The sequence below is a fragment of the Embiotoca jacksoni genome, unplaced genomic scaffold (assembly GCF_022577435.1).
Source record: "Embiotoca jacksoni isolate LCO1_2020_lvr unplaced genomic scaffold, fEmbJac1.0.p SCAF_3, whole genome shotgun sequence".
Classification (NCBI taxonomy): Eukaryota; Metazoa; Chordata; class Actinopteri; family Embiotocidae; genus Embiotoca; species Embiotoca jacksoni.
Window position 1 is genome coordinate 5,001,451 of NW_027185381.1, and position 26,949 is coordinate 5,028,399.

The window sequence follows — 26,949 nt, forward strand, 5'->3', positions numbered from 1 at the left end:
TTTGGGCTAACAAAGCCTGGGTCCACCGTGAGCTGACCCTGGATAAGCTGCAGAAAATGTATGCACTCATACACACAAACTGGGAATTTGACATTTTGGTTTTATTGTATCTGTGTTCATAAGGTGTACACAAGCACAGTTTATGCGTGTGAAATCTCACAGTCTCACAGTCAGGTGTTTAAGTCTGTTTGATTCTCCAGTTTCAGCGTAGCAGCAGGTCGCTTTGAGACTGAAAACACTAACTGCTTTTGTTGACCCCCTCATCATTTAGGAAGCTCCAAGCGCCTTTGGCTCGCTTTGCTAGAGCTGAAAACACTTTCACACCTCCACCTATCCATCCTTCTAACCAACCCTCCATCCCACGCTGTCCATTTTCTTCACCGATTGCCCCCACCAGCAGGATTCAGATTTATGAGAATATTCTAGCAGTGAGTTGTCAAACACGCCTCGACTTGCTGTCATGAGTCAATCCAGCAACTCAGACATGGCGGCTAAGACAGCCACACATATTAGCAGCACAAAGCCAAGTGATGGATTTCTGCCACCCACTGCCTTCTCTGAGGGTTCACAGCATTGTGGCTGAGCTTCGCGTTGCACTGTGCTGATTTGTGTGTGTTTGAAGGAAGGGTTTGAGGAGAATGAGTCTAATAGAGCTCAGAGGCGCTCAGTCATGCGCCAAGGAGGAGGTGACAGCGGGGCCTCAAAGTGTCTCTGCTTAGTGCTTCAACATATGTTAGACACACACACACACACGCACACATGTGTTTTGTGTGTAATAAAGGAGGCAAATCCTGTGTTCAACAGCAGCATCAGGCCTCCTGCCAGGTGCGTTATCGGTAAGCAATTGTCTTGTTTACATGCTAGTCAAAGTCCAATTCATTTACAGCGCCTTTTCTTTCGACATGTTTTATCAGCATCAATGGATGTACAGAAAAAGAAAGAGACTGTGAAATAAATCAAAACTGAAACAAAGACATGGGGTGTCAACACTCAGCTGTAAACAGACTCAGTATTTTTTTCCTTCATGTGGATGTCCAAATGTTTCTCACACAAACACATACCTCTTGACATCAGGAGCCAAATCACATTGATGAAGCAAGGACGAGGGAAAAAAAAAGAAATGGGCATAAATGTACATGTCTCATGAAAGTTTAATGCCAAATTGAGTTTTTAAAGAATATTTTTTTTATTTCAAACAATATATTGAACATTTGTGATTAGGCACCTTTTTTGTGGAAATTTTGCTTCCTTTTTAGGATTTCTTTTCAAGGAATTGGTTTTCGCCTCTGGAAACAGAACTGAATAAAATGACATGTAGAAAAAGCAAATGTAAATAAAGTCCACCTCCTAGTATTCCTCTTGAGAAAATAAATTTTTGGGACTTCAATAATTGTAATCTTTACTTTAAAGATATCTTTTTTTGTGCATTATTACAGCATAAATAAGTTTAACATGTTATCTGTTGCAGTTTTATGTACATGCAGGAATGTCTGGAGGTGTGTTCATCGCCTTAAAAAATAAAGCAGATCTCGACTACAATCAAGAAAATGGTATACAATTGAAACACAATAGCTTTTTTTCTAAACAAGAATATACCATTTTAAGACTTAATTGTGGTGCTTAAAATTAGATTTTAGGACGTGCCAAAACCAGAATATGTGTAAAATGTTTAAATTAAATCATTACTGTGGCACACCCAGGGAACCAACCCCCAATTCATCAAATAGATATTGTTTTTGACAGGACTAATACAGATGCGCCCATCCCTCCTCCGCAAATTCCCTCCATCTGTTTTCACTCTTGTCCTCTAATCAGCTCAATTAAGGAGCATCTTCGTTCTCAATTTTATGACAGTTAACGCCATGTGCAAGGCGACCAGCAGGCAGCTGATTAGCCGCTCTGAGGAAGCTCACCTCCCAGAGACTCAAATAAAAGTTCCATTGAGTGGAGAAGAAAGAAGAAAATCAGAAGATGTCATGCAGTAATTTCAACATCTTCGAGCATCTCAGGGCATTAGGTGATCGACAGCGTGCTGAGTGGAATACTCAAATTCCAGCCTAAAAATATTTTGCATGGGGAGGAGAGTAACAGATGATAATGGAGGGAGGATTAAAAAAAAAAAAATAGCACCATATGTTGTACTACGTGAAAACAGCAAATTTATAAGGTTTTGGCACATAGATAAATATGAAATGTAATTGTAAAATTACACATATCTATACAATTAACAACCCAAATCAACCAATAAATCTAAAACTACAGTTGGAACGTTGTATCATATGTCTCTTAGGCTTCTGGTCTATGCTTCTACTTCTAAGTTTACAAAATGACACAGAATCTGGTGACTTTTCAGATCATAGGTAAGAGTTTTTACAAGATCAAATGAATGTATTCAGTCTGGACAGAAAATAAATAAAATCAGGAGCTGTGGTTGAACTTGAACCCTCATTTGTAAGTTAACATACATTTTCTAGCGTTTAGTCGAGGTTAAACTACTTAGAATGAGTGAAAAACTGCTTCATTCCTTTGCTATAATTAGGAGCCAATATGAAGAAGGTCAGAGGTTGTTCTCACAAAACGGGAAATCAAATATTTGCGTGACCCCTGAATGATCATGGATGTGTTTTTTACTTTTGTCAAGTGCATGAAAAAAACCTTTGGACTGTTTTCTTCACTGAAATTGGAAGATAATTACAGTTTTTGTCATTGTGTGAAATTAAGACTGCTGACGGCTCTCAGAGCCGATCTGAATATTACGGGTCATTACTGTGTCAGAGCAATTTCTCAAGCATTCTTGTATGACTGGTTACTGAATAAAGCTACCCAATGTGTGCATTTTACCAGCAGTGTTTTGAATGCTGTTGTAAGTGAGGATCACTCTTCAGGTGAAGAAAGGTGCATTTGATTTCCCTGCAGCTGTGGCCTGGTGGCGGAAGGTGTGAAGGAAGATCGTTTAATGAAAAGTACAAAGGCGGAACTTGATTTTCTTTTCTCTTCAGAGTTCAAAGCAGAGCCGTGAACTCTTCCCTTGACGTACAGTATTCAGTTTTCCAGTAAATTGATGTCTTTGAATAAGTAAATGCTTTACCCTCTTTGAGTTTTGCCGTTTTGATGCCGCATTCTTTTGACCTTGTGTTGTAGTGTCGTTAGCTGGACTGAAACGAGGCATTTCAGAAGTTGTCAGCAAGCAAAACGGCTATCATCTGAACTCTTCTGCTTCTGAAGGCGAACACGCAGAAATGACAAACATAAACTATTCTTGTTCAGAGAGCCACTGTACCTCCATTATCATATTATAGTTTGTATTTATGGTGTTTTCAAGGATATCTCAGCATGTAAAAATAAAAACTTGGCATTGAGTTTAAAGATGCTCCCCAGGGTGGTTACTTGAGGTTACCTGACTTCGAAAACAGGCTTCAGGATGCTTTCAGCAAGGATGCGCTCGAGTAGTCTGGGGTCAAAACATTTATACTAGAAAATCTGGTCAATAGAGCATTACGTGTTTTATCATTTTTAATGCTTTACTGAAAAGAGTACATTTATTCAAATCCTGTTTATTCAAGGCTTAATTTTTCTAACTGTGAAATTGAGTTTCACATAGATTTAACAATTATTTGTGTGTAACAGAACTCTTATAGGATCTGTTGCTGAAGTAAGAAAACCTCATTCAAAATCCCAACAACTAAATCCACAGCCTTGAAACTGTCTTTTTCAACAGTATGTCGCGTAGCTTGCTTCATATGATTGCAGTTTTTGAAAAAAAAAATTCCTGTGAGCCCTGAATAAACATCTTGGCTGCACAGATCCCCAGTATTTGACATCACACAATCCCAGCATTGAGCAGTCAAATCCAAGCACACCATGTTGTCAGGAATAGTAGCCGTGTTGTTATTTCACAAACCTAAAGTATTTTCAAACCGTGGTAGCTGAGGAAGTTTCAGCTGTTTTGTAACAGCATTTCCACTAGATACCACTATACTGCTGTTGGACAGAATCCATCATTATGTTGTGTTAAACATAGGGTGCAAAAAAAACCTGTTAATTTCAGGGTAAAATCATTAAAGTCGGCAGATATATTTGCAGGTGAAGAGTTTATGCTTCCTTTTTTTTTTTTTTTCAGTAAGTGCAAAATGGCAGTGTGCGATTTGAGACCACACTACCTTGACGAAATTTAGTGGGCAACCCTGGTTGTATTCCAAATGATCAAATGGTGTACTTACACCCACTACTTTGAGTGCATAAGTGCATTCAAACTGACAAGTATGGAAACATGCTGTAGCTGCATGATTTACTCAAAACCGTCTAAAAAGTGTGCGTGAAAACACTGAACACTTTTCACACTCAGTGGTCGCTATCCCACCAGAAAGGGAGGGACCACTGACATCAAGAATTTTCAAATAGAGGCATCTGAGGAAGGTGCCACTGTTGCGGAACACCACACCAAAGTTCTTCTTTTTCGCTAATAATCACCATACCGCTTTTGGACAGAAGCCATCAGCGTGTTTATTGAGTGTGTGTGATCCAGAAGGCACTAAAATACATTCATTTCTGGGTAAAATCATTAAAGTCGACATATCCAGAAAAGTCAAAGTAACCGTAGCAGGTGATGCATTCACCTGCTACGGTTACTTCCTGTAAGACAACACTATACTGTCAAAATTCAAGAACTTCACAAGTGAAAGTTCTAACGTGTAAGAGTACTATTTGTTTGTGTACTAAGGAAAGTATCTCATTTGGAACACAGCACCTTTCTAACGTCTGAGCCACGTCACTAAAGTGTACCAACATGTCAAGAGTACAATATGTGAGTGTACTAAGGGAAGTACGCCATTTGGAACACAGCATAAGAGTCTAAGGCTGCAGTTTCTCTAGTGTCCACTAGATGTCACCAGTAGATACTGACTGCATTGAGGTTCATAGGGAAATCCCCCACTTCCTTCACAAATACAAACTCAATAGACAGGTTCATTTTCCAATGAAATACAACGTATTTAAACAATCGAATGATCGGTCAAGTTTAAAGCAAAAAGTTTCTCCAGCTTATGTAATCCACTTTATATGGACGTCAGGCTTGTACGAGTTCCTGAAATGGGAATACTGCACTCACTCACTATACATGATAAATGTACAACCACAAATATTTTAAGGAAGCTAAGCCACATTTAAAGCAGGAAATGCATCCATAAACTGTGATGGATGTTTCCATATGGAAGTTTGTGTAATAATTTTACTACCTATTTTATTTTCCAAATAATGAATGCCTGTCCTTTTTTTGTTGTTGTTTCTGCTACTTACAGCAATGGTACACTGGCCTTATGAAGGCGGTGTGTGTTTGGCTGACTGACAGACTTGACCTGCAGCTCCACATGTACCAACTGAAAACACTCATCAAGATTGTGAAGGTAAACATGTCAAATATTAATCAAAGACTGAGGATCCTACTTTTGTGTTGGTTTAGGGGCAAATCCATGTACATTTGCAATTTGGTGCAGTGCAAGGTTGTTTTTCTTTACACACTCGTGCCAAGTTGCTATTACCGTGGCTCAACATCATATAAAAAATGAAGCTCACTCTTGTCTATTGAACTGGAGTTGAATAGAGCAGTTGGCATGCCTCATGACTGTAGCTAATCTCAGCCATATATGAGGCAACTCAGCTTAACTATAGATAAATTGCAATAAAATTACGCATAAAGGCATAACAAGTCAAAAGCCTTTTCACCTACTCATCTGGTTCTGTAATCTTACCAGCCGTTCAAGGCGACAGAATTTGACACTACGTCATTTATGCATTAAAGTTTACCCACGACAGCTTAGGCCATTTAAATAATGATTGGGAAGTAAATCACGCACATTTAAAGCCCCGACTGCAACTCCTTTATTTAAACCACAACATCAGTGACATTTTGAGCAAATTGCTCTTTATCAGTGTTGTTAAATATATGAATGTCATCAGGAGCTTTGAGTGCACGTAATTTACTACTGCTCACTCTTCAACATCATTCCAGCTCCTCGTTTCAGTTTATTGGATGAGTGTTCTTTGTTCACTTTGACATTCAATTAATTATTAGATAGCAAATAAAGTTATGAGTTCAATGAACTGCATTTCCAATGCATCATTTGATATTCTGACTTCGACACCCCCAAAAAACACTTCCCACACTGGATAGCGGCTCTAATAATACCAGGGGAAGAGCTGTTTAGAATGATACCTCTTTTCAAGCCAATTTAGCATCCTCGGCTCGTGGAAGTCTTCTCATAGTAGAATAAATTCGGTAATTACGAGTCTGAAACTCTCGAACAAGTATGTCAGTTTTCTCCCAGGTTTGGCTGGTGGTGTTGGTCTGCTCCTTCTTCAGCCATTAGGAAATTGACAATATGCTGTGTCACAGCTGTTTTACAGGGGATGAAAGGAGCTGATTTGATTTGCCATGATTGAAATCGGCTGTGACACACCTAATTATCTTTTGCTCCTACTGTACCACAGGTGCGCTTACATTTCTACTCACCAAATTACCAAAACCCTACATGGCACAGACCTTAGACTTGCATTCGCGCTGCACCTACATTCACAAAAATAGAGCCCTGGAACTTTTGTCATAAAAATAATTTAAGATTCCCATTTTGCAAAAGAGAACTGTGTTTGTCGTTTAAAGTGACAGGTTTATTTTTACCTACCAGATTCAAAGTCAATTTTTATTTACAGTTGGAAAAGAGTAGCAGTGAACAAGCCTGAGACTTGCGACTCTGAATTAAAGAAACATCTTAAATTGTGGCTTATTCACATAAAAAAAATAGTTTAAATTGACACTGTAGAAAGCAAGAAAAAATAAAGACAACTCAAATCACACTGAAGTGTCCTTGAAAGCAGCAGTGTGAAGAGGCGGTAAAGACACAAAGGAGAAAACTGCTCAACTGTGCGCTGCTGCTTCCCACTGCTTCTGTCTTTTCATAGTTTGCTAATGTACAGTTTAACTTGAAAGCAACAAGACAAGGAATGATAATGGCGCCTGACTGAAGGTAAAAAAAAAGCCCAGACACCTCAGTCTGCCTTCCCGGTCCAACACATAAAAGACTCGGCTCGTCCTTGAGCCGCAATCTTCCTGCTTTTGTCCTCTCAAATGGCAATTGGCAGCCGCCTCCTCCTTCTAGCTACATTCCTATGATACTCTGTTTTTCCCTCCCGTCTCCTTTTACCTATCTCCCACCCTCCCACCTCAACAGAAGACCTACCGTGACTTCAGGCTCCAGGGTGTCCTGGACGGCACGCTGAACAACAAGAGCTACGAGACCATCTACAACAGGCTGACGGTGGAAGAGGCCACAACAGCTGTCAAGGCGGGCGATGGCCTGCAGGGCATCAGCATGAGAGACAGCGATGAGGAGGATGACTAAACACACACACACACACACACATACATACACATCCTCCCCTTACATACCCAGCTACTACTTGATTGGCATCCTCTCTAACAGATCAGGACCTGCCATCGCAGTTGGTAGTACTCTACTGAAGCTGAAACAACAGTTAAAAAATTGTATAATAGGGCTGCTCCTGGACAAAAACTTCTGTGGTGTTTTCAACATGTGGATAAGCATGCTATAATGTCAGCTGGTTATTGTGGATGCATTTCCAATTTTAGGTCTCCTCTTTGCCCAGTCAAAATAAATCTTCAGACAGTAAGTTAGACAATAAAACTGATTTTAAACGTCAATATATTTATAACAAAAAAGATAGGTCAGTATTAACAGAAATAACTGGCTGCTCTGCTACAATTTAAACAGGACCAGGCTGCAATGTTGTTTGGTAGCGAGCAATATTTACTGAGATTCTTCACTGACAGGAAAAAAAAGTCGCAGAAAAAAATATTGTAGAACAAAACGCACAGTTATATATAATTTAATGATATGACTTTAGGACATCTCATGCTAATGTTAGCAGCGTGGTTGTTTTGAATGTTTTTCCTCTACTGGACTCCACCTCCACTCAGTCTTTTTAAATGAATTCTAAAATTAATACAATAGATTTGTAGGAATCAACACAAGAAACTCACTGCCCGCTGATATGATTAACATCAGGGACAGGTTATGCAAAATGTTTCGTCGAGAGCAAAAAACTTTTTATTCAATTATCTACTGATAATCTTCACTCAGTCATAAGAAAATAAAAATAAGAAATAAAACTGAACACGCGTGTTAAAGTGTGTCAAGAATAATGAATGATATGAAATGAACAAACCAAGAAACGGAGGTGATGGTGTTAGCGCGTAAGCTGTGTTGATGCATTTTCTTTACCAAAGTAAATTTCACCTCGCAGACTAGTGTACAATAAAAGCAAATTCTGAAATTACAATTAGAACTTCTGTCCTGATGAAATAAAAGTAACTCGTGTTTAATGCATTTTCTATCGAAGTCTACTTTACTCCGTTACACTCATACACCTGAAGTCCATCGCTGTTATGATTTTAACGTTTGATGGCTAACATCATCTAACATGCTTACAAGCAACAAAAGCGGAGAGGATTACCAATGAATTACAAAAAAGTGATGATGAATAAATGTAAGGTGATGTTTTTGTCAATACTGTTGTAACAGTAATAATGAAGATGTCAGCTAATGTAGTAGCAGTTATGTAGCTTTCATTAGCCAACCATGGAACCACAGTAAATCCACTCAGAAATTTCTGCATTGTGATTTTGGTAAATAAGTAATCTGTGTAGGGAAAGAAAATATATGGGAATTATGCAGTTTGTCCGACAAGGTATGTTGGCAGGCTGAAATGTTTCTATATTATTTCTTGTCTCCAATGAAGACCATAACCAAAAAATGCATTAAATATGCCTCACAATGCTTTCCAGCTTTCCTACTCAGTGTGATTTATGCTGTCGAATTTTGAAAATGAATACCCTTTTTGGCTTTTAAAATTAAAACATGTGATTTCTATAGCAATTGACAGCCCTGTGGCAACATTGAAAATCTATTGAAAAAAACACCTACAGCTTCCATGACTTAGGACAAAAGGTCACTTTGAGTTCAGCTGCACATGTGCAGCAGCAAATAATATGTCTCAGGTAGTGACACTCACATCTCACTTTTACCCAGCCCGTCACATGCTTCATTGCCCGAACACTGTTATACATACGTGTTGAAACATACACGTTCATGAGTCCGAATATACGACAAAGCGGAAGTCCAGGTGAGGCGAGGCTTCTGAACCAGGCCTTCTGATATGCTTCGTGTTCCTGTCTCGATTGCAGGGCAGGAAGCCTCCTCCACATGCAGCCATACTCTAATTGATGTCACTTTGTACAGTAGAGCTCAGCAACTGTAGCTCCTTTCTGTAATGTTTTCATCCACAGCCATAGCTTAATGTTCATAATGCTCTGAATCTGAGTGACCTTGCTGCCGTTTGTTAATGTTCTCGACAACAACGGAAGCAAAATCCGAGAGTTTTATTTTTATTCTACAAAAAGCTCGGAATCATAAGGTTCTGACTCATATGTTTGAATTTTACTTGAACTACTTAGTAGTAAAGTACTAACATAGCCAGGATGATGCACAATTAATTACAACCCATAGCGATTGTCTCCACCAATAAAACAGAAGCACTGATCTCTGTTTAAACACATTAAAATGACATTACATTTTCCTCACATTTGACCCTGACAACTTGTGGTCATGCAAATAATTACAAAAACAAAAGCAGTGTGGCAGTGTTATAGCACCTCAAAACCTCCTGTGGAGGAGGTTGTGGTGAATAATTGGATTCAAATATCATCTGCCTTTAATAAAGGAGAAGGGCCACTACATCTTAACCAGTTTAAACAATTGTATTTATTAATCCTGACCTGATCCTGTTTAGCTAACCTCAACTAACTAGATTTAATTGGTTAAAAAATGACACCAAACTTTAACCGTAGATGTGAAGATCAAACTGCACTCAGTATTTGGGTCATTTTTGATGGCATTGTTATGTTGTTTATGTTGGACGATTTTTCAAGCCTGAAGCTGTTGCCCTTTTAGTGAAGGTGACGTTAGTAAAAGTCATGGGGTCATTAAGATATAAAGCGTTCATCCTTTAGAGAGCATTTGCTCATTTGTTTTTGATATTTCTAGTGTAAAAGTGTAAAAGTTAAAGTGATACATGTGGTGGTAGAAGACAGTCAAGAAATGAGCAGGCTTTATCTATTCATCTACCTCCATGTTCTCTAACATTCTTATATTGGACAATTCCATTAACACAATTTACATCAAGGGCCAAACTGTCTGTGATTGTCTGTCTAAATCTTGGCAAGTGTTATAGTTGCCTAAACTTATCCAAACATTAAAGGAGTTATACCACAGTTTTTCCCCTTTGTTAATTAAAACAGTACTCACCAAGTTAACTTCTGAGTTCTGGGATCTTGGTGACTCTTAAAAAAGAAGCCAACCAGGTCAAGAAAGAAGAGCAGTCAGATGATCAGACAGTTTATCCTGATTCTTTAAACTACTTTATTTGTGAGGTCATACTGAAAGTGAGCATACCAAGATGATGTCTATAATTATTCCTAATTGCACAGGACACTTTAGAGTCATAATTTTATCGTTGGTCTCTGTTTCTCCCTCTAAATGAGTTAGTCTGACCAGGGGATTTGATCCCAACCTGCCTGATCACCTTATGGCTCATGTTTTTAAAGCTATTAGTCCTCCAAACTTTTGAATGTGATTGTAACCTAATGGGCAAAAGTACAAAATGTAATCCTGGTTTTAATAAACCAGGAGTATCCCTTTATCCATTTATTTTGCAGTGACCTCCCAATAACTTGCAATATTATAGTTGCCATGCATAGATACCCTTACAGCTCAAAAATACGTCATTCCTCCTAAAAGGGGTGAAATCAAAAGCAATTGACCCATGTATACCTCTATGCCTTTGCTATGTCATAGAGTAAAGCACAGAAAGTGACAAGAGGCAAATTGCTTCCTCATATTCTAAGGTTTAAGGTTGACGCTGAACATGGACCAGAGAAAAAAAAAAGGAGAGACTTTTGAGAAGATCAGAAAATTAGAGATGAACCTTTTAAAGGGAAAGGCTGTATGACCATTTTCAAGCAGCTTGATGTTTGTGTAACTATAGTTACAAACATTATTAAGAGGTTTAAGATCAATTGGTGTTTTTTTTTTCTCCTGCGTCAAAGGAGGTTTCCTTTGACGCAGGAGAAAAATGGACCCCAGATTGAACATAAGGATGGTTGGGATGGTGAACAAACAACCAAGGAGAACGTCCAAAGAGATACAAGCTGAACTTCTAGGTCAAGGTGTATCAGCCTGATCTTTTGAGTGACAATGTAAGATGACTGTTTCATTGTTGAAAAAAAAAGCATAAGAGGAAAAGTGGAATTAGCTAAAATGTATATTGACAAGCCACAATGCTTCTGGTAGGATGTCGTTTTTACCATAAGACAAAAGATTTGTGGAGATTTTTGGCAAGTCATACTAGCTGAAAATGAAGCTGTCCTACAAAATAGCATCATACCGACTGTGAAACAAGGAATACACTCTTTTCTGTTTTAGGGCGCACATTGCTGAAATGCGATGCATTGATCTGTGCAGTGCACAATGAAATCTGAAGCAAAACATGCTGCCCAGTGTCAGTAAGCTCGGTCTTAACCGGGGGGTCACATGTCTTTCAACAGGAAAAAGGCCCCAAAACACACTGCTACTCACCCCCAAGAAAGGCTAAGAACAAAACCTAAGACTGTTCTGAAGTTGCCTTCTGTGAGCCCTGATCTGAATCCTAACAAACACCTATCAAGAGTTGAAACATGCAGTCTGGAGAAGGCAGCCTTCAAACCTGAGACAGCCTGAGCAATTTGCTTCAGAAGAGTCGACCAAACTATCTGTTGACAGATGTATCAGTCTCACTGATAGCTATAGAAATCCCTCTTGTGCAATAATTGCCACTGACGGTTGTGCAACAAAATATCAGGTCCCATTATTTTTGTCAAGGGATTTTTACTTTTTTTAAATTTTGTTAATAATTTTTTGTCACCACACCGACTCGACAACTGGCCTAAAATTACATATTTCTATGCTGTAAAATGGCATATCACTGAAATGGGTTTCACATATTCCAGCAAAAAACACAAATATCCTTTTTTTCCCCAGGTGAGAGTTTTGTTTTTAAAGTGTCAGAATTGCAGCCAAGCTCTGAGATTGCAAAATAATTTTTTAGGAAAATGACTACATGATGTAGTTGTAGATCTGCTGTCATCTGTGTTCCTTGATATTTACTGTTGTAAAAAATGTTAAGCTGTAGATGTGGATCATATCCAGCATCGATCAAAATATTAACAAACGTGCCAAATGACTACCAAAAAGTCTGGACTTTTTAACCGGATCACCCTGAAAGAATGTGGATCCGATTTTTTGTTTGAAAATGTTTTAACTTTTGACCGACAAAAGCAGACAAAACATCTCACTTGCTGCTGTTCATTCACTCACTGGTCTGTTTATGTGCCATCATTGAGAAAGCATAGTATTACCTGTATATGCAGTGTATAGCTTCCGATCAACTGTGTGCAACAATCTGCCGTTTGTTTAAATATCTGATCCAGTTTGTGTCGGTGCAGTTCAGAGGCCAAAAACGAAAGGACAAAAACCTCTATAAAGAAGTATATTTATATTGTCTTATTGTGCACCTGTTTTGTTCAGGTGTCTTATAGGTATCACTATTAAAACTGTTTTTAAAGCACTGATGTTTCCGACGCGTTTTATTTCATCATTTGCTTTCCAAGTCAAATTAATCGTTTCAGCCACAAACACTGAATGCACCAATTTTTTTATTTTTTTATTTATTTATTTTTTTTTATCTTACTGGAGTTTAACAAAATAAAGGCTTGTATTTTCTTGTATTTAATTAAACATACTGGTTTTCTCCTATGCTCTATCCAACACTTTTAACATGCACTGAACACCTACTGCAACCAAGCATTCTGTTTATTCTGGCTGAATGGGAGCAAAAATCCCAAGAGATAGTTCTCACTGGTGGAAAGTCTAAAAAACGTTTTTTTATCAGCAGATCAATGTACACTGTTTTTGAAAGACCGTGACCATCACTGCAAATTACAGTTGAAGTCAGACGTTTACATACTTTTACACATTTGCAGACATTAAATCCCAGTAAACATTCCCTGTTTTAAGCTTTGATTGTCCCATGATGTCAAGCAAAGAGGCACTGTGTTTGAAGGTAGACCTTAAGAAACATCTGCAGGTACACCTCCAGTCTGCTAAAATGATATAAAGTATTGTGTCAAAAACTTCTAAAGCCATGACATAATTTTCTCAATTTTTTTTTTTTAAATTGGAGCTTTGAATCAACCTTTCTTTTTAATAGAAAAATTGCTTCAGATTAAAATCATTGTTCAGATCAGAACAAAAGATGTTCATGTATCTTTAAAAAATGCCTGCAGGAAATTTTGGAGAATTAAAGAGAATGATATTTAAAGGAACAATCAGAAATGCTAGATCCAAAGATCATGTACACTCAGAAAGAAGCAGACTTAAATAAGAAGTCCCTGAATATTATTTCCTTTTTCCACTCACTATGCGCTGTTAATAAAAAGCCCCCAATAATGAATCCCTAACAAATAAACCTCAAAACAACTATATTTACTTTGTAAAACTAGTTTAACCTGTAAAAGGTTGGTAAATCATTCACATCTCAAATATGAAAGTTTCAGGGGAATTTAAAAAAAACCCTTCTTATCTGTCAATCTCTGTGCACAAACTATATCTGCTGATTATCTCTTGTTGGTTTTCATGCTAAAAGGAACAGACACTGTCAATCTTTGTTAATTTCACCGAAAGGTTTTACACTTAGTATTCAGAACAAAGAATTTGTTTAATCCTTAAGAGATCTTAATTTCTATTTTACATTAATCTTGTAGGTTTAAGAACATTTTAAAGGGCTTCTGTTCACTGGAAACTGTCATCTGGCTGTTTCTTTTCTGTCCTCATTGAAATGAGCATCAAATCTTTTTTTTCCCCCAACAAAACCAGAGTCTGAGTCCTGCCACTGCATCCTGATAAAGACGCAACAGAGGACAAAAGACACATTTTCCAGACAATTACTATTAATGTTGCTATTAATGTTATTATTATTTATTGCATTTTATAAAGAAATTTACAAAAATAAAGGGGAAAAAAGCATAAAATTCAAGTCAGTCATTCAACAGATTTAAAAATTCAAATTAAAGAAAGCACCATTACAGACCAATAAATTAAATCATAAATAAAGGAAAGATTTGTTAATGAAGTAAAATGCAAGACTAATTGTCAGAAGTGTTTTCCAAGAGAAAACAATAAAAAAAAGTGGAGTCACACAGTGTAGTTTTAAGCTCATAATGATATTTAAAACCATGATGTGCACTCACTCAAATGAAATAAGGAAGGAAAATATGTTTTGGGAATGAAATTTAAACGATTTCTAATCTATCTAAATGTCATCACACTAAAACAGGGCAAATTGAAGAAACAAAAGTATTGTTTGTGTAAGATACTACTGTTACTGCCAGAAATAACAATAATATATAGATAAAAATTTTTGTGTGTGTTTATCAGTTCAGTCAGTAGCCTATACAAACCAGAGGGATGAAAAGCAGTTCACCACCACAGAACATGTGCGTCATATGTGACCAGTAAACAATGTAATTGTCATATTTTAAATAACAATTAGATATAATAACAGTAATGATGATTAATAGATAAATAATAATGACATATCTTGTGAATTTGTGCTGCAATATTTGCCCATGTTTTATTGGGCAAAACAACATTTCCCCATACTGTGCATATTCTGTATTGCTGTTGGTTGATACTGTATATTGAGTATATATGTACTTGTTTGCATTATTTTATTATTAATTTATTGTTGTTGTTTTTGTTGTTATTGTTGTTTTTCTTGTCGTTATTAACCCCTCAGACAGGCATTTACAAGGAGTATACAGACATTTGATGAATTGTGAACAAACAGCAATGCAGTTGTACATAGACATATGGAGATGTTTAATTGATCATTATACAATACAATACAATACAATATAAACAAAATCATAACTTCACCTATGAATATATATAGTGTATTACTAGAAGTGCATTTTTATATCTTACCATTAGCTTATAAGTAGGCTATCTACAGGTTGAGTGATAGTGTGTTATAAACCACAATGTTTATCAATAACTGCAAAATAAGAAAATAATGATATGTTAATTGTTGTTACTTTTAGCTATTATTTCTATTTACTGTGTTTTAAATATAATTCAAAACCTGACTAAGAATGAAAATAAAGCCTTAGTATGGAACAGAAATGGGCACAAATAGAAGTCAAAACTAAAGACAACTAGAAAAGATAAAACTGCTTCTGCGACTGGAAGGCTTCCGTAGTCGCGTGCGTGGAGGTACAGAAATGGAGAACTGTGTCCTCACGAAACATTAGGCACCTATCCCCTGCTTATAGTAATGACTTATAGTGGATGCTATTGGCCTCGTAGTCTATGTATCCTATTTATGGGAATGGAATGTTTAGTTTTAGAGCCTCTGTGAAAGTCATTCATTCTGGATTAACCAGAGCCAACCAACTGTGGACAAATGTTTGCATTATTTTCCTGTGGTAAATAGATTAAGCCTTATTTAAGCGTTAATAGCCAGAGGCTTCAAAATGAATACAGACAATTAATGTGTTTAAGCAAAGGTTAAATGTTTGCAATTATAATATATTATAACTCAAAAATGGACAAAACAGTAATATACCTGAAACCGATATATTTTAAAATTACTGTTATAGCTTCCTTTAAAAAAAAAATTAAAAAAAAAAAGATTGCTCCCATTCCCCAATGATATATACTAAGATGGCCTTCATTCTTTCATTCAACCTTAGTGTTTAAGCCATGCGAATCTGCTTGTTGTGTAAAAATTGTCTTTATGATAATTACAGCCTAATTTTAATAAATCATTCGTGGCTGCCTGCTTTTTGTATAATGCTCACTAATAAAATAAACGACTTTATTAATATTCACTTAATTTGATTGTGTTTATTGTGTTTTCTGGTGTCGCTCCTGCAGTCCCTCAGGAGTCACTTATTGCATTTTTATTTTGAAGGACGAATTCAGCTCCATTCTCTTTAAATCCACTCAATCCCCGCTTCCCTCACTGATTCATCCTTTGAAAATTGCGTTTTGGCCCGTTGCGTCTGCGCTTTGTGCATAAAAGAGACGTTTGCATTTGTGTGACTGGAAAAAAAAGTCCTTTTTTTATATTATAATTATATTACCTGGCATTGGTTGTTTAGCAGATATTTATCTAAGTCTATGAGTCTTTTTTTGCCCTGGACGCGTTTTGGCATTTGAAAAGCTGGTACCTAAAAGAAAAAGGCTTCAGTCAAAGTTTGTGATTCAAAGACCGGAAACCCTCCGGGGCTGAGTTTGATGAAAATCCATTTTCTGGTAATATCTCGATCCGTTTTCTGGCTTAACTCTCACTCACATGACAGCTTTGTGTCTTCCCTGAACCGTGCGTAAAAGTGATGGGTTTTGAGAGCCAAAGACGCGCCCAAATCTGATCTTAAGACTCTGACAGCTCCTGACCCCGCGGCCGCTGCGCGTCTGGCGAATTGCGATTCAAAAGAAAAATGATGTCATGCAAAGCCACAAGGGGACCTGGGATTTACCAAGTACCTTCCAGTTGAGCAGAAGTCCTGCCAAGTAAAGAACAACGTCCACCTCCTCCTCTCCTCCTCCTCCTCTTCCAGCAGCGACAAGAGAGATCGACGGAGAAGAATTGAGCAAATTATCTACTTTTCCGCTTTTCTTCCTGGACGGTAACGATCGGCAAGGTCTCGGCTCTCCGCACGCCGTTATCGAGCGAGCTGCGGCCGCCCCTTATTGTCGTCAATAAGCGGAGAAACCGGGCCGGTTATTTGGAGGGGGGTTCCCGGCAAATGATGCCCTTTCCTGTGGGCTGGTGAGTAGCAGCACCGACCCGCAGCTTCTTTTCAGCAGCTTGCTGTTGTCGCAGCGCGGTTGATGAGGAGGTGATGGACAGTCCTCTCCGCCGCCCAGCGGGGAACCTCGGCTCCCCCCCGGCTTCTGGGAGCCAGCCCGCGGGCTCCGACATGCTCACCTCCGGTGGCAGCAGCAGCAAGCCTCTCGCTTTCTCCATCGACCGAATTATGGCCAGGACACCCGAGCCCAAGTCGATACCGCTCCCCAGCTGGTTCCAGTCCGCTCCCGTGGGGAAACCCGATGTCTGTCCGTCCTCGTTGCATTGCATGATCCCGTTGGTGCCGCTGGGGTACGAGCCGGGCCACCGGCTCAGCATCACCGGGCTGGATCCGGGCCACTTAGAAGCCTCTTCTCTCCCGGCTCCCGCAGACTTTTTGGGCTTTGGGTTGAACTATAAGAACCAGCAGGATGACTCCACCGTGAGCCAAACTGCTGGCCAGTACAAACTCTTCAGACCCCGGGTGGTGAACCAGTCCTCCTTCCCCACCATGGGCACAGTGTGCTATCTAAATTGCAGCGGGGACAGCGGCTCGTGTCCCCCGCCGGCCGGCCTAGTCAACCTGCACCCGATGGCATCGTACCTGCTCACCGCCCGACATAAAGCCTTCATGGCGGAGAAGAGCAAGCCGGGCCTACAGCAGGCCGGGGAGCGGTACCCGGTGTCCGGCGTGCAGGCCTTCAAGGAGCTGTCTCGGAGCCAGATCCAGCACTACATGAAGGATCAGGACCATATCCTCACTGACAAGATCTTTAAGGGCTCTGCGGCTGCAGCTGCGGCCGCCCGACTTAGCGGCTCCTGTCCGGGCAGCAAGCCCAAAGTTTTCACCTGCGAGGTCTGCGGCAAGGTGAGCGTCCTACGTATGATTTATTATATTTAATCTGTAACTGCAGTACGAAACTGAACAAAAACACATCCAATACTCCAAAACGTCTAATTTTAGGATATTAAACATTTAAAATTAAAAAAAAACACGAAGGGTGGGGGACAAATCTAATCAGTGTGATCGATTACAATAACATCTCGGTTTATTTCATGCTTTACGAAATAACCATAAAAGCAAACTTGGATGAAGTAATAGTAATAATGAAATTAGATATTTTTTTCCCACGATGAATAGTTTTGGCTTTGAAATGTTGGGATTTATTTCACTTGTTCGTTCACAGGATAGCCTGTGTGAATTGTTTTTTTTCTCTCAAAACGGCAGTGTGGCCCGCCATTTATCAAAGGCTATTCTAAAATATGAAGCCCCTCTCGATGCACTGCACGGACTAGAAACACTGGATGCGCAAATATTTTGATAAAAACAGAGATTTGCTGTATTCTAACATTCTCCAAATAAATTAAACTGACATCAATTATTTATTAAAAACGACCGGGTTGTTTGAATTTTTTTTTTTTTCTTTTTTCTTTAAGCACTTTGAGCACGTTCATTATTGTGGTAGTCGATAAACGACATTAATGTTATTGAAAGCCCATTAGATGACCCAATCTGATAATTAAAGGCCCCTCTATCTCTTCTTTCTTTCTTTCTTTCTTTCTTTCTTTCTTTCTTTCTTTCTTTCTTTCTTTCTTTCTTTCTTTCTTTCTCCCCATTTAATAAACCATTAAAGTGGGCAGTAAGATTGACATTTTCAATGGACAGTTTCTGTTTGTTCCTATTTTTCCGTCACTTACGAGTGTATGCAGGCTAAAATATACGTTTATATAAATATATGAGTGTTTTATTATTATTATTATTTTGTATTATTGTTGTTGTTTCTCCTGCTTAGGTGTTTAACGCGCACTACAACTTGACCCGCCACATGCCTGTACACACAGGCGCGCGACCGTTTGTGTGTAAAGTTTGTGGGAAAGGATTCCGGCAGGCGAGCACGCTGTGCCGTCACAAAATCATCCATACTCAGGTAAGATATAAAGAGGATATTCATTAAATTTAAAACTGGTCAATAATTATAACGCAGTATCCTATTTACAATAATTAGTCCTATTTGAAATGATGTGGTATTTATTCATTGTGACTCGTTCAGTGGGAACTCTGCTCCTAGCTGTAAGTTTCCATTGGAGAACTGACAAATATTTGGCTTATGTTTATGTTCGGTTACCATATTGACCACTTTATCGTTAAGTTCAAGTTTCGATAAAGTCACTCAGGTGATTTATAATGCCTAAAAGACCATCAGTATGAAAAAAACAAAACATTTATAACAAAATGTTTAAACTTGTTTCCCTGTTGTTTTAAAAAAATTATAAAACAAGAACTACAAATAAGTAGGGAACATGTTTTGTATTAAAAGATCTGTCAAATACTTTGAGAGATGGGCTGACAGACTCCAATAATAATATTGGGATGGTGGGCGGGGCCACATTTGGATCACTGATTGTGATTCTCAACCCACCAATTTCTGCGATTTGGTCTTTCTGAAGAATTAGCTGTACGGAAAGCAGTCTAACAAATTAGGCTAATTGTTTCAATTACACTGTAGAATGACTTTAAAATCTACATTTCATTGTAAACTTCAATAATTGTAACGTTTTTTATTAATTAAAAAAATATCTTTAGCAAAAGAGAGGCATAAGGATCTGTTTGATATTTACACATTCAAGTTGAGCTGAAACGTAAAGTGGCCTCACCTTATCTGTCAATAAATATAAATCATATTGACTGCTTTAGAGCATTTTATTTTACTTTCCCTATCAAAGATCATTTTTGGGAATATTCATGTCGGATTTTAAGGCCTCAAACTAAGAGCCACTGCTCAGTCTGTTTGTTAGGATTGAGCTCCTCCTGTGGTGTGATTGTGACACTGCTTTAACATACAACAACAACAAAAAATCCTGTACTCCTAGCCAAATGTTTCCACTGGAAATGTGAATAAAGTTAAAAATGGAAGCAAATAAATTGACTTATTCTTAAAAAATACATCTGTGAAAATATCAGGCCAATTATCAATATCTCCACATGTAAAACTCTTGTGATATTCTGAAATATTTCTGAATGATTTGCCACACTGTGACTGTGCATTGTTTGCAGGAAAAACCTCACAAATGTAACCAGTGTGGAAAAGCCTTCAACCGGAGCTCCACCCTCAACACTCACACACGCATCCATGCAGGATACAAACCGTTTGTGTGCGAGTTTTGCGGAAAAGGATTTCATCAGAAAGGTCAGTTAAGGAAGAACTTGAGTGTTATTCTTCTTTTTCTTCTTTCATCTTTTTCTGTAACAGAACTGGAGCTCAAACAAACCAGCTAACTTTTTTAGTAACTCTCTTTATGATTTACATGTTGACTGAAACACTTCTGATTGACATTATTATTCTCATAATTTACTAGTAAAGTATATGATTATAGTTTCACTATTGTGTTCTATGTCCTTTTAATTATAGTGTTTGTTAAATACAGAAAAAATTCACTTTCCTCTAGTTCTGTTCCCTTTTTCATCTCTTATTCCAAACATTTTGAGGCAGTCTTATTTGAAGCAAACATTAATGTCCCTTCCCTTAATATGATGATTTTCAGAGGCTAGATAGAAATATGTAAACGTCTTATTTAACATCAGTTAGTAACTGTCATAGTCAGTGGTTAAAATCAGGTTTAATGCTAATTAGCAGAAGCTATTACCTGTCAGTCAGCATTTTGATGAGTTTTTAAAGCAAGTCAAATAACAAAGCTCCAAAGAGGAAAATTCGAAAAACAAAAAGGGGTTCGACAGACAGATCAGCAGGTGTGATGCTGACTGTGCTTTATTGTCCTTGTGGGAACAATCTGCAACAGACTCCATACCGCTTTTCTAGATATAATAGATATAATAAATACCAAACACAAACATAAAACACCACAGAGGACATTTAAAATGTTACATGAACGAATATATGCACAAACTGTAATGTAGCACCTTTTTAATGAGTGTTGATGGAAGTGTTCAGCACTTTTAAATTAATTATAGTCTTATATTAAATTTTCGACTTAAGTAGCCTAAAGTCCAGAAATATTTAACATGAAGTCTCAGAAAAAAATGCACTACTGGCATAAATTTTATTATGAAACTTATAATTCACAGAGCATTTATGTCAACACAAATCATACATGTTGCAGCTGGCAAAGATGGGGCTGACTTTACACTGCTGGTCTGCTAAATGTATGAAAAGACATCATGTTTTATTTGTTGATACATGTGAATATATGGCACACTTTTTGTACATTTTGGAGCTTTCTATTCTCTGCAAGAGGCATAATTCAGACTCTTATGAAGTAAATTATTATCAAATTAGAAATATTTGTATTTTCTAAAATCTAAAATACTGATTTGGTGCTTTTGTACCTTAAAATTCACAATTAGTCTACCTGACTGACTAAATTGTCATATCAGCTGGCTTAATTTGGCCCCTTGCTTCTTTCTTGTGCAGCTAGCAGATGAAATTAATCCTCTGTCTTTGAGGTGCTGATGTCTCAGTTGCATTATTTACTCCCAGCATCTATGATTCTAACCACGCCTATCAACATTTCACGATCTGTTTTACTTTCTTAATCTGGATTCTGGAAGCTGCACAGATTGCTAGAGAGATTTTTTTAGAAAATACCCTCCTTTGTCACAATCCTCACACTATAGATATTTCAGTTTCACAAGGATAAATAACTGTATTAACATCATTAAGCAACTAGGAAATCTGTCATTAGATAGCTTCACACTACAGAATTAATGTTTACTCAGTTGAAATATTTACAGGCTATATTTTTTTTATTTATCCTGTTATTCAGTAAAATTTTACTCCTGTGCTCCTATGTTCTGTGCACTTCTGGCAATGGTTCCCACCATGGAGTCAGAAGATATTATATTACTTTTATTTATTTTACACGTCAGGCTTCCAAAATGTATTTGAATGTAATGTAATCTGTCATTAAATTGAAAATCCTTTTTTTTTTTTTTTTTTTTTTTTTTTAATCTACTTTCAGTTCATACATACAGTGTCTACAACATAAAACAAAGCTTCACTGTAACAAAACAACAACTAAGTAGTCAAAAAGGTTGAAAGCCGCTAATTCAAAGCTATATACACGGTATAAATTTTGGTTTCAGATAGAAACAATGCAATGTTCCTGCTACAAATCAAATTGTATTCATTCAATACACGGAGGGATGTTGCTGCTACAGCTTTACCTGCTCTGCATGACTGTTACTTATATTGTTAAATATTGATGTTTGTTGACTATTTTTGGGTTCAAAATCTGCAGATTAAAGCTGCAACGCTCAGTTGATTACTCGATTAGTCGACTGACAGAAAACGAACCTGCAACTATTCTTACTGAGCACTTTATCAGAAACACTCGAGCACTCTTCAATAGCTGTACAACAGCTCTGCCATAAATTCAGAAAATTATGTTCAGGCAATTTTGCTCCTCTCACCTATGTTTATGGGGTTAAAATGTATGAATCTTTGGATTTAGCTTCTCAAAAATGTAGATTTGATGCTTTTCTTTTAATGTTGGTCGACAAAACAGAACAAAGTGGCAGGTATGAGTTTATACATCTTAACCTTTTCCAATATTTTCTGCCACTGCAACTAATGAACCTTTTTTTTTTTTTTTTACTAAGGCCCTGAAAAAATATTCAATGGTTTTATCACAGAAAGACTGAAAATAAAGTAATCACACCAAATGTCAGAAAACATGCTTGTTTCTCTGCATTGGTCCCATTTCATATACTGTACTCCTCGTAAGGTAATGTCATTCTAATGCTGTTAGGACAACAGATTCTTCTGAAATCAATGTTATTGTTCTTTAAATGCTTTTATTTCTTTTCCTCAATGGATGTCTTGTCCTCTGACCAATGCAGGAAACTACAAGAACCACAAGCTGACGCACAGTGGAGAGAAACAGTTCAAGTGCTCCATTTGCAGCAAGGCGTTCCACCAGGTGTACAACCTCACCTTCCACATGCACACACACAATGACAAGAAGCCCTTCACCTGCCCCACCTGCGGCAAGGGCTTCTGCAGGAACTTTGACCTGAAGAAACACATCCGGAAACTGCACGACCCAGCTGGTGCACGGTCACCCCCGCAGGCCTGATAGACCTGAACAATGACTCTTTCCACTCCCTCCAAACACACCAAAACACACACCTAAAAGTAAACTCCAATCCTTGGAAGGTAGATATAAGAAGACCTCTAAGTTTTAAGGAGAAGATTTCGTGCCCTTAAGTTGATAACTTCTGAGCTGTTTTCACTCAAACGAGTAAATAGTTAATGTGATAAAACATAAATATTTATTTATATTGTGATTTTGTTCCTTTAAGTGTGTTTTTTTACTCTTAAAAATATATTCTTAAAATGTTTTTTTTAGACTAAATATCTTTAAATTTGACATCATTCCCTCAAAATTATTGGCTAATGTGCTCAATATAGTTCTTTTGTTACCCAAAGTTAGTCATTTGCCCCCTTAAATTATGTAATTAATTTCCATCAATAATTAAATCAGATCATTTAATTACTCTATTGCATAGCCATGAAACTCTCTAAATCTTTAAATCTTGTAAAGAGGTTTTTGCAAATCAGAATCAAATCAAAGTAACCAAATTTGATGACATTATGTGTTCTGTGTGTTATTTCAGGAAATTTCGGCAGGTTTAATGACCTGAATTGAAGTGGAGTTGCCTTTAATTGTTTAGACAAATAGCTTTGAATTTGACCCTTTAAATTCAAAATCATGGCAGATCATGGCAAAAATGCTAGATTAAACTAGACTACTGCTATTGTATCCTGGCAGTGTTGAGGAATATTTGACATGAATTTTAACTTTGACACTTGAAATCAGAGAAATATCATATGCTTGTTGATCAAAATGTTTGAAGTAGAGAGGATTGCACTGGAAAAGAACAATAGTATGTCAAATAGCCTGGCAAGGTAGTCAAGAGAAACTAAAACGCCTTTGTGTTTAACAGACAATGTCTGCAGCCACATATCTCAATCAAAACTAAATTTACAACGTATTCAATCCAAGTATATGATTATTATATTATCAGCCTTTAAGAGTTAAGTAATTTAAGGGTACAAGTTTCCAAATAGCAGGATCTTTGGTAAACAAGTACATTAAAGGAAGTGGTTTATGACGAATGCTTTTGTTTAAATGTTTACATAAATTTTGTCCTGTATAAAACTGAAGGACTTGTGAGAGATATACAAAGAATAAGAGGCTGTGCAGTGAATCAAGCTCCAAAACCACAAAGAGTCTCCCTGTCTGGTAAAACAGCTACAACTGTTTTTGCAGACTGACAAGGATCCATCAGGACCACAAAAAATAGATTTCCATGTGTAAAATTGGTTACACGCCCCTTTTAAATCTCTGGCAACAAAGATGATAACTAATTGTTTTGTTTACTAGCAGCAATTTCAGAAATGGACACATATATAATGGTCAATTTTGGTATCTCAGGTGGAGTTGACAGACAAAACACACTGATGCGTGACTTAAGTGTTTCTAAAACTTTGCCACATCCCGGCTCAACAAGCGCATTATTACTTTAAATATATTAAATTTAATTGGATCTTGTAATATTATAATACATTTCTTTGAATAATCCTATCAGTTTAGCTTGCCTGATTGAGCGCACAAAGTCTGTCATTTGAAAAAATAAAAGCAAAAATTCCTACAAATATAGACATTTTATTAGTACAAATGTACCTCACCAGCAATGTCACTCAGAAGAAACACAAAGGTAAACCACGTTCTTGACTCCTCAAGGCCTGTTGACCTCAAACTTGACCCTTCCCTTGAAACTGACTATACAAAACCAAAAGCCATCAGGGCACTTCCTAATCCCTCTCAGTTTATGGTGGCCCCTCAGATCTAATATGACCTGACTCTTACTCTTTACCTCTTGCCCCTCTGGCCCCGACGGCGACCTTGACACTCACCCTTGACTGGCTGTGATGCTTCTGTCTCTCTCAGCTTGTGTTGGACTAAGGACACTTGACGGAGGACAAACAGAACTTTCCTTTCCTCTGATTGTTAGTCCATTATGCTATTATAATAGAGGGTAATTATTACATTATGACTCCTCAGTGATTACCAGTTTTTATTATTTTACGGATAAATATCAGGATTTGAGATTGATGAACTCCAGAAATGATCAAGTGATGAAGCGGCAACGGTGAAACGGCACACATCCCATTGTGTTCCATCGCATTGTAATTGTCAAAAACAGAATTTGTACCATTTTATAGGTAAAATCTTGTCATGTTCTTCATTTTTCTAAATGTCAACAAACCCTACTCACTAAAACACCAAATGTGTATTAAACCACCTCTGAAAATAGCCCCTATGAAACTCCAGTCTTAGTAAGTTTTGCTGAAAACTACAGTGCCTAGCTGTTTTAGGACATTAATTGGCCCTATTGAAAAAAATAGAACCATTGTTTTCTTTTTCTTTTTTTGTTGTTGTTTATAAAGATTTTGTTCTTTTCATAGCATTTGTTGACAATAAGAAAAAAATTAAAAACAAAGGATTGTAATTTAACATATTTATGCCATAAATGTACAGTATTCAAAAACGCATTTCTTACAATGAACGGAGACTATTGAGATGGTAATTGAGAAGGGTGAATCCCTTTTAAGTTTAAATTTGTCTGAACCTTACAAATGTAAAATTCACCTTGTTTTTTTCCCTTAGCTTTCAACCACACTGTTTCTCACAATGTTCATCAATTAATAGAGTTTACTTGTCATTATAATGGGACCCAAATTTGAAACTTGAGTCACATGATAACAGGTGGCCATATTCAGTATATCCAAAAATGCTCTGTGCTTAAACAGCTTTAAGAGTTTTTGCAAGTGTTTAATTTCATACTGGGGGAACAGTGTAGAAGTTAAGGACTTCTTTCAAACAAGGAAAGTCATTTTTGTTGGTTTGTTTCATTTTTAGAGGAATAAGAAATTTGTTTTCATTGTTGATAGTTGAGATTTAGGAACTTGGTAACATCACTGAAAATAAGTCAGATCATTATATTACTACCTCTAGAAAAACCTAAGCCTCCTTTCCACCAAAAATCCTCTGAACATTTACTGTAGCTCAAGGGACTAATTTCTGAGAACTTTCCAAGGAACTTAAGGTCATTTGATTATCTGTTTTTTTCCATTAAGGGCTTAAGGGCCTGAAAGATCAGACATATTAGTAGGCTGATGAATCCGAACGCCTTTTTACTATGTCATTTTTGAGTCCAAAAATAATTGAAAAATAGGTAATATCTTGAAGAAAATATCAAGGTAGACCTTCTCATTTTAGATTGCTACTGGATATTTGGCTGTAAAAGGCTAAACAGTTTTTTAAAATTTTAAATGCTGGCACACTTAACCAATCAAGGTTTAGCATTGCAAGTTCCACCCCAAATGCCCTGGTGCAGAGGGTGGTTGGGGTGCAAAACTATCTCCTTGGAACGTTATTTTGATCCTGGTGCCTCTGGTGGAAAGACAGATGGAGGAACTGAAATCCTCAAAGGGTTCTTAGGATCCAGAGACAGTTCCTGTGGTGGAAACGTGGCTTTATTAAGAGACAAACTTCCTGCCACACTCACTGTAGTTGTGTGCACACTTTTCCTGTGCAATAAGTGAGTATGACTTATATCTAAAGGGCGCTCACTTTTGTGACTACCAAAGAGGTTTAAATAATCTGGATAAAAATGTTCTTACTGATAACACCATGCACATTCACAGATCTCAGCAATTACAGTGGCCAAACAGATAAAAATTAGTCTCAAGTTGTAATAAACCAGAACTATCCTTACCTTTAGTATTATAACTGTGTTTAAAAAAGGACTATAATTCCAATGCTGTTCAGGTAATCTGGATCTGAACACCATCAAACTAAAGCAGAGAGCTGAAAGCTCGCTAGGTTTCTATCTAAATGTATCCCGAA

At 37.4% G+C, this 26,949-nt stretch overlaps 2 protein-coding genes across 2 annotated transcripts in view; both read left to right on the plus strand.

Annotated features, from left to right (window-relative positions):
- cadps2 (Ca++-dependent secretion activator 2) overlaps window positions 1-12,807 on the plus strand; it is a 226,537-nt gene extending 213,730 nt beyond the window's left edge. The window contains exons 29-30 of the mRNA XM_069162236.1: window positions 5,298-5,402; window positions 7,224-12,807. Of these exons, the coding sequence (XP_069018337.1) occupies window positions 5,298-5,402; window positions 7,224-7,394 (276 nt within the window). The 3' untranslated portion in view covers window positions 7,395-12,807. The remainder of the gene's footprint in view (window positions 1-5,297; window positions 5,403-7,223) is intronic.
- Window positions 12,808-16,977: 4,170 nt separating this feature from the next.
- Window positions 16,978-23,250, plus strand: fezf1 (FEZ family zinc finger 1). Its single transcript, XM_069162874.1, has 4 exons — window positions 16,978-17,884; window positions 18,810-18,944; window positions 20,072-20,204; window positions 22,874-23,250. Exons 1-4 carry the CDS (start codon window positions 17,072-17,074, stop codon window positions 23,107-23,109), a joined length of 1,317 nt encoding a protein of 438 aa, XP_069018975.1. The 5' UTR covers window positions 16,978-17,071; the 3' UTR covers window positions 23,110-23,250.
- The last annotated feature ends 3,699 nt before the right edge of the window (window positions 23,251-26,949 follow it).